The sequence below is a fragment of the Melanotaenia boesemani genome, chromosome 23 (genome assembly GCF_017639745.1).
Source record: "Melanotaenia boesemani isolate fMelBoe1 chromosome 23, fMelBoe1.pri, whole genome shotgun sequence".
Classification (NCBI taxonomy): Eukaryota; Metazoa; Chordata; class Actinopteri; order Atheriniformes; family Melanotaeniidae; genus Melanotaenia; species Melanotaenia boesemani.
This window is the reverse complement of record NC_055704.1, coordinates 3,834,910-3,843,848: the sequence shown is the minus strand read 5'-3', so window position 1 is coordinate 3,843,848 and position 8,939 is coordinate 3,834,910. Positions and strand designations below refer to the sequence as shown.

Sequence of the window (8,939 nt, the reverse complement as noted above, 5' to 3'; positions counted from 1 at the left end):
ATAATTGCATAATTTTTGTTTCAGACAAAAATAAATAAAAAAAAAATACATATACATACACAGATGATTAGTATAGTGCAGAAACAACCTAAGCTAATAGAAAATATAAACCTATAAAATAACAGCACAACAATAAAGGAAATATGCCCTTTGTGGTATCATGTTGAATGGCTCTTAAAAGAGCCTTTTGTTAAAGAAGAATAGCACAGGTTTACTTCTTGGCCGTTTTCTTTGTTGGAGCCTTCTTTGCTTTAACAGCTTTGGGTTTCGCTGCCTTCTGCACTACCTTTTTGGGCTTTGCTGCCTTCATTTCCACCTTTTTCGGACTCTTTATAGCTTTCTTGGTCGCTGGTTTCTTGGCAGCGGCGGGTTTTTTTGCCTTCTTCGGGGTAGTTTTAGCTGCTTTGGGTTTCTTGGCGGCGTTTAGCTTCTTTGCAGCGGGTTTCTTGGTTTTGACAGCTTCTTTCTTCGGCGTCTTCTTTGGTTTCTCCGCAGCTTTCACTGCCTTAAAGGATCCAGAAACCCCAGTTCCTTTGGTTTGGACAAGCGCTCCTTTGACCACCAAGGTTTTCACGGCGCGTCTGATCTGAGCGCTGTTATGCTCCACGTCGTAACCCTGACCAGCCAGAGCCTTCTTCACCGCCACGTAAGAAAGGCCTTTACGATCCTTGGAAGCAGCCACTGCTTTCAGGACGAGTTCCCTGGCGCTTGGACAAGACTTCTTCGGTTTGGTTGCCTTCTTCTTCGGGGCTTTAGCCGGTGCAGTGGGTGCAGCTGGGGCGACTTCTGCCATCCTAATGATTCAATGTGGATTGTCCGATAAGACTGAATGAAACTTTCCAACAACCGGATCTTAAACACACCATGAGACCCATGTAGACTCAACCCAGCCGCCCTCTTGCAGTCGCAGCAGGAACAAAGCGGCTCTTGTGTTTTCTCTTCACCAAATAATGTTAAAAATACACACCGGTAGCAAATAATTTAATATAAAAATAACTGTACTTATAGAAGACAAGTTTCTCTTCACGATAAAGCCGTAAAGACTTGAAAACACAACTTCATTTTCTGGGGGAAGAGTTTAAAACAGCCTCATCCTTCGCCAGGCTGGACATTGTTTCGCTACGTTTTTGTCAGAATTCTATTTTAAAGGCTTTTAAAATCCACAATAATCCTACTATAGCAAACCTGACAACAAGATGTCAGGTGTGTTTACACGCCTGATGTTTGAAATGAATCTGTCGGGGACCGTGTTTCATAAAACAGAGGTTAATTATGTGACTGCAAACACACTGATGATGGCGGAAGCAGTGCCTGACAGAGCAGATTCTTTATTTAACACTATTTTTTATAATAATGAAACCTTAATGGATCATAGACATTACAGTCTAAAATCTGAAACACATTTATATGCCACTGCAACAAACAGGGTTATGCAGACAGATAAGGCTACCCTGGGGCCCACAGAGCATTGAGCGATGTCTTATCTCAATTTGTAAAGTGGAAAAGAAACGGTTCCAGATTTTAATGTTTGTTTATAATTAGGTTTATTCTAAGGTTTGACTTGTATACATTTTGCAATTCTGTGTATTTCTGTAAATTATGAATGTGAACACAGAAAAAAAAACAAAAAAAAACATGACAAGCCAATATATCATGTTGTCTGCAAAGAAGACCTGTGCACAGTACTGACTACAAACATCATACAAACCCACTTTTCTTAAATTCTAAAATTTTGAAATTTATGCATTTGGTTTAATTTCACACCACACAATTTATGCATAAGGAATTAACAAGTCATCCCTGAAAACATTTTTAAAGACTAAATTGGCAGTCCACCATTACTCTCATCTAGCCCCAAAAAGAGACAAAAATCTGTCTGTGTTTAACGTCTGATGTGATTCACCATATGTCCTAAAGGTTAAATTAAATTAATAGAAATGAAATGAAATGAAATGAAATGAAATGAAATAAAATGAAATGAAATGAAAATGAGCATGTTCAGGTGCGTTGAGGTTGTGCCCACATTTATGGGATGCTTTCCATGGGACATTCCTTCATGGGTTACAAAAAAATCTTGTTTTCTTCTTTTTTTCATTGAATATTTACAAAGTAATAATAATGGAAATGAAACCTCATAAATATAAGCATGCATACTTAAAAATGCAGGGAAGTCTAACTTTTCCATAATTTTTAAAATAAAAATACAAGAAAATAAAACAAATGATCAACTGGGGTCCATATTTGGGGAAATTAACCTCAGTTATAGATGAACTGATATGAAAATGAATCTGTTCCTTTAGTTTTAAACACTGCAAGAGACAAGAAGTACACATGAATATTTTGGCAGCTGTTTTTAATGTGTCCTGTTTAATGTTCTGACAAATGTCACTATATGACTTTAATACCAAGAAATTCTTGGAAGACTGACAGTTCCTAAGCAAGTTTAAAACCATTTCACATGCTTTTCATTGAATAATCTTTAATTGGGGAAAATAACATTGATGGAAGTCCATATCAAACCCAGCATGTGAGCACATGTATGTGTGTATCAAATCTTTTAAACACATTACCAAAATATTGGTATTACTGTTGCAGATGATTAAAGCTAAGAACATTTTCACTACTGCTGCTGGATAGTAGAGTCTGCAGCAGTGAGTGACTTTCTGTAAGATTAAAATGTTTAGACATTGCAGGTTTCATCCTGGGCTATACGTCAGCAGCTTCCTCTGTGAACAATCATCAAATGTGTGCATCTTCTCAGTGACAAAGAACATGCTTAATAAAAGCAATAATACATAATTACAGGTCAAAAGTCATATTGGGCTTAATAAAAAAGATGACAACAATATACAAGGAATTTTACTGACATGCAAAGAGAGAAATATGTGAGAAAGAGATCAAACTGTGTGTTATGTGTGATTTTTAAAAATTACATGACTATGAGCAATTATACTTATATACATATAATTTAGGTTTTTCAATAGCAATAATAAGAGAAACCTGCATAGATAAAAAAAAAAAAATTCGGCATGTTTTACCTTAATATGGTCTGTCAGGAGAATTACACTGATCTAAAATAGTGACAATGAGAAATGTGTGCAGAAATGAAACATTTAGGCCACTAAGTAGTTACATTTTGATGGCACAAATACCCAACTAAGACTCTTTCTTTTCTAGCTCTATTTGTGGATTTTCTGGAGCTCCTACTCTATAAAATGTACTAAGCAACAAACATAGATGTAGTTTGTAATTAAATTATACATATAACTCTTATCTTTGTGTGATATTTAGATGAGACATGTAATCTTCCACCTTGTATTAAAACCATGGCCTTATATTTTTCACTGAGTAAGAACGAGTTGTACCCTGCAAATATTTGGCAGTGAGCTTCTCTTTCTTATCACATTACTGTTAGTATTCTTTATCTGTGCTCTTCACAAACTCTGTAACTCATCAAGGAGAAGAGAGAAGAAGTGTGTCAAAAAACCAGTTTGAGCAGGTTCTGAAGACAGTGTACTGAGGACTTGCACCTGCGACCTTGATGCTTTATTTTAACCAAGCCCATGTGTATCTGTTCGGACTCGCTCAGCCAAAGCTGTTTGACTGTGTGACTCTCATTGCTGAACAGTTCTTAATAAAAATATTTTGTTTGATTCTCACTTAGTGTGTAATCTTTGATAATAAAATTTCCACTACAAGTTCCAGAGATTTCCCCTTTACACGTCCCCCTGCCTGCGTCTAACTCATAACATCATAAGAGATTTCTTCCACCCAGCACACTCCCTGTTCCATCTGCTGCCCTCTGGTCGGAGGTGCAGGTCACTCCCCACTAGAACCAACAGAATGGCTAACAGCCAGGCCATCAGAGTCCTAAATGAACATTGTCCCCCTCTCTTCTTTCATCCTTCGTCCTACACTGTGTTGTAGAAAAATTACCAAGACTCTGGAATGAGTACAAGTATATAAGGTTTATTTGCAGGAGAAGTATTGACCTCACACACACACACACAATGAAAACTGTAACTTCAGTATTCTGTAAAATGAGAACACACAATATGAAAATGTAATAGTGAATTGATTAAGAATAATAAATTAATAAAGAAAACTGAATATACATGTGATTATTATATGAGTATATATGAGTGATTATGCAGCAAAATTTCTTTCACACATTGCCTCAGTGAAATTTTGACACTTTACCAGCCCATTTATCCTGAAATAAAAATATCCTCCTCAACAACAGGTTTTAAGCTTGGCAACAATTACCATTAGTGATCTAACCAGGGGCCTATTGCACAAAAGTAGGATTTAGACATCTGGGATGAATAGCTGGCTCATCCAAACCAAAACAAGAGTGTCCAGGCTTAATTGGTTGCATAAAGTGGAAGCCAGGATGAGCAGACATGAATTCATCAAGCCAGATGAAACTTGGATTAGTGCACGCTCACAGCTTCCACAAATAGATCCTCGCAAAAATTCAAAAATGGGCAAAGTGGTGGAGCTGAGACCTGGATGTGAGCGTGGGGGTGGATGACTGACGTCTATCAAACTCCGAGCTGCCTGTAGCTAAGAACTAACTGAGCCTATTCGGATATAAGGCACACTGTTAGCTGGTGTAAAACCGCACTTGCTACACTCTCCCTTCTTGTCTCGGATATTGGATACCTGTCAATCAAAAGGACACACTCCTAGTTATGCTGAATTTCAAGATTAAATAACATCAACAAATAACAACAACGGATGAGTTAGAAAAAAAAAATCACCCTTGACCTAATAATCCTAAAATGGGTTTTTGTACCAGGCTTTAAACATGTTTATTTTTGCTGTGAAGTTGGTCTTTTTAACATGGGAGTCTATGGGGATTGACTCTGTTTTGTGGGCCAGCCCCTAGTGGATAAGGGGGTAACTGCAATTTTTTTGTACTTATGCTCAGGCTTCACATTTTACCACCTGAGGTTGCTGCTTGGTGCAGACATGAGGGTGTATTATATACATACCTTTGTGAAAGTCTGTCTTTTCTTGTGTTGCATGCTATGCTTTCATTCTGTGCTTTCAGTCTTTTGTATCTTTTAAAGTGGGGGTCCCAAAATCATTTCAGAGAATCACAAGAAAAAAAAACAAAAAAAAACAAAAAAAAAAAAAAACACACACACAGCATATATATATATATATATATATATATATATATATATATATATATATATATATATCCGTTTCGAATGGAGCTCATGGTTCAGTTGTTTTTATTTATCCTTATTTAATAAAATAACATCATGTTACTCTTTGTGTGTTTATATGGGATGTGTATTTTATATAGAATAGAATAGAATAAAATAGAATAGAATAGAATAGAAATACTTTGTTAATCCCTTCAGAGAGCCCTCAGGGAAATTTGGGTACCAGCAGTAATACAACACGAACAGTAAAGCAGGACAAGCACAAGACACAATATATACAAGTACAAAGCAAAATAGAGGCAAATAGAATGTAATAAATATAACAATAATAACAATAAGATAAGTTAATAAAACAATATAAACAAGCATTGCACATAGTAATATAGAGTCTATGGGAAATTGTAAATTATCTAATGATTGTAAAAACTATTTATAAGAAATTATTTCAGTTACTGATCACAAGTATTTAAATAATGACAGTGGGTCTAGTTGAATATGATAACGTGTAGCAGGCAGTAGAATAAATAGTGGTTTCCATTTGTGGTGACTGCTGATTGTAAGAAGAGATGAGATTAAATAAATCCTGGAAATTAGCCTGGTCTGGAGCAAGCTAACTCTACAGAATAAATCTTGGTTACTCATGCCATAACAGATCCCACATTCCCCTATCCTGCTTTTGTGCAATAAGCCCCAGATCACCACATATAAACATTTATGCACATGGATGTACACAACATGTTGTATTTGAGTGATAAATAATATAATTTATTTATCGTTTATTGCTACATGAAAGCAAATTTGAATAACCGTTTAGCACAATTCTCTGTCCTATTTTAGCTTTGAATTAAATTCCGGTTGTTCTTGGTTTTGGGGGAATTGTTATTTCTATGAAGCCTGTTTGAATATACAGCTGCAAGTTTCTTAATTCTGCTTTATTCAGTGTTTTTCTGATTACTGTAACAGTTAATAATGTATTGTGTTGTTTATGCTTATAAATTGTGTTATCTGAATGTTGTATGTAATGTAAGAAAACAAAAGTACCTGGGTTATTCCTGGCTGTCTGTTCTGATTGGTCAGTTTGAATTTTGAACGTCTTATCGTCGGCGGTAATGTCACGTGCACAGTTTTGACCAATCAGCCCTACAGCCACTCCGGCGCTGACTATAAATTAACATCTGCGTGAAGCAGTTGTACATTCACTTCCCACGAAGAGAAACATTCTTTAAGAAGATGGCCTGATCCAAGCAGACTGCCGGTAAATCCACCGGAGGGAAAGCTCCCAGGAAACAACTTGCAACTAAGGCAGCCCGTAAAAGCGCTCCAGCTACCGGTGGAGTGAAGAAACCTCACCGCTACAGGCCTGGTACCGTGGCTCTGAGGGAAATCCGTCGTTATCAGAAGTCCACTGAGCTACTGATCCGCAAGTTGCCCTTCCAGCGGCTGGTCAGAGAGATCGCCCAGGACTTCAAGACCGACCTGCGCTTCCAGAGTTCTGCCGTAATGGCTCTGCAGGAGGGCCAGCGAGGCTTACCTGGTAGGTCTGTTTGAGGACACCAACCTGTGTGCCATCCATGCTAAGAGGGTCACCATAATGCCCAAAGACATCCAGCTGGCTCGCCGCATCCGAGGGGAACGAGCGTAAACTTGTTTCTACACATTGAAGACCTAACGGCTCTTTCAAGAGCCCCACAGCTCATAATAAGGCAAAACTCCTATTTTCTCCACTATGTAATGTATACAAGTGAATATGCGCTTGTTTTTTTGTGGCATTGGCAAAACTAATTAGTCAAAGGCATGCAGGTAAATATCACAACTCCAACCGAAGGTGGAAGACATGAATTGGCTTTTTAGAAGGGGGAGAGGTAGCTTAGATTCTTATTTTATCAAACTGAAGTTAAAATGCATAATTACATTAATGCCAAACTAACTGCACGTTTAACACTTATCCTATCCTGTTAAACATTTTCAGCCGTTTTATTATTAATGTTTTTTTTCTTAAGCCCTAAATTTGCTGTTTTACTGAATATTAAATGAGACCTGCCTGCTCTAGGCTTGCTGCATTTATTGGAGGTGATCTCAGGGACATATCACTCCAAGCTGAACTCCTATTGTAACATTTAGAGATGGGATTTATGGCTCTTTGAAGGGAGCTGGATCTTGAGGAGCCATTCCTTTCAAAGAGCCATTCAAAAGACTGGCTCGTTCTCACAATATCTTACAAAATTTCACAATATATAAGAATGACAAACAATCAAAATATGTACCTATATAAAATCTACTATACAAGATTAAAAAATTATAGGAAAATATAGATAAAGGATAAACCTGAGCAGTCAGTGCAAATTCTAGTAAATGTTTTGGATAGAACTCACAGTATTTGTTTACCAAACAATGGCGTGATGTATGTGTTAATGCTTGTTTTATTGAACAGGGATATGAACTGAGATATGCATAAATGTTTTTAATTATGTAAAGAACTTTGTGTTGCCTATGGCATGAAAAGCACTTTATAAATAAAGTTTGATTTGATGAAGGCAGTGTCAAAAAATTGTATATAAAAAGAACGGCTCACAAATGAACGGCTCACAGCTGTGAATCGGTTCCCATCGTTCATTTAAAAGAGTCGTTCAAAAGAATCGATTCGTTCATGAACGCCACATCTCTAGTAACATTTACCTACTTCATAGCTATGTTTAATGCTGTATGCATAACAGTATAGGATGCAGCAGTCTTTTAGACTGAAAACGTCTGTTGTTTGAATACCAACTAGTGATGGGATGTATGGCTCTTTTGGCTCAGCTCCCAAAGAAATGCTGGCTTATTTTAGCATCTTTTGTAGCCCCATAATTTTCCTTAACTTCTAAAAAAAATGAATTGCTTTGAAAACCCTTTTGTATTCAGCATTTTTTTTAGAGAATCCTTATTTGCCCCCTTTTGTGCAATTATTTTGATACAAAACTACTTAATTTAGTTTAACATTTCAATAAAACTTTCATCGCATGCATAAACAAAAAAACAGCAAACAAATCTCTACATATCTGAATGGTGGTTATTACCTGCCTGCAGCATCAAAGGATTCCATAAGTGATGTCCTTCCCATGCAACAGTTGTCCCTCTCCTCCTCTTCCTCATCATTAAATGATTGCCAGATAAAGCCTCATAAAGCACTGAAGCTTTCCAAGAAATTGGTTCAGAAAATGAATAATTTCTTGAGGTTCCATGTGCACATGGAAGGCTGAAGTGTATAAAACAAGCAGCAGGATAAAATGCAAGATTCGTGACATGCATTCATGTAAAAAAAAAAAAAGACTATCTGATTAAAAACGACCACAGATTTCACCTCTATTATATATGTTGTATTTTCTAAAGTGTATCTATATTATTTTGGATCATATACATAGAATAAAAGTACTCATTCTTTGGGGGCTGCAACATTTGATCCTTTCAATAAACCACAATTGGCACAAAAAAAAAAAAAAAAACAAAAAAACCTTGGCAGTTGAGCCTACCACCCCACATCTTAGAAGCCAACACTCCAATCATCTGCGCTACACACCAGGGTTGTATAGCACTGTTGCTGTTCAGCTCCACATGTAAGCTGAACGGACTGAGGAAGCGATCAACACGCTGCTGCACCGCTGTGTTGTACCTTATTTCACACATGACTATGGCAGGTGGAAGAAGTAGTTCCTACAAACTGGGTATAATTTAAATAAGATCCTGACATTATAGTTAGTTTACACTGTTATCCAGTTTGTAATG

General features: G+C 36.9%; 1 protein-coding gene and 1 pseudogene across 1 annotated transcript; one reads left to right on the top strand and one right to left on the bottom strand.

The window, feature by feature from the left end:
• Window positions 1-211: 211 nt before the first annotated feature.
• On the bottom strand, window positions 212-793 carry LOC121634967 (histone H1-like). Its single transcript, XM_041977941.1, has one exon. It carries the CDS (start codon window positions 791-793, stop codon window positions 212-214), a length of 582 nt encoding a protein of 193 aa, XP_041833875.1.
• Window positions 794-6,407: 5,614 nt separating this feature from the next.
• On the top strand, window positions 6,408-7,273 carry LOC121634968 (annotated as a pseudogene).
• The last annotated feature ends 1,666 nt before the right edge of the window (window positions 7,274-8,939 follow it).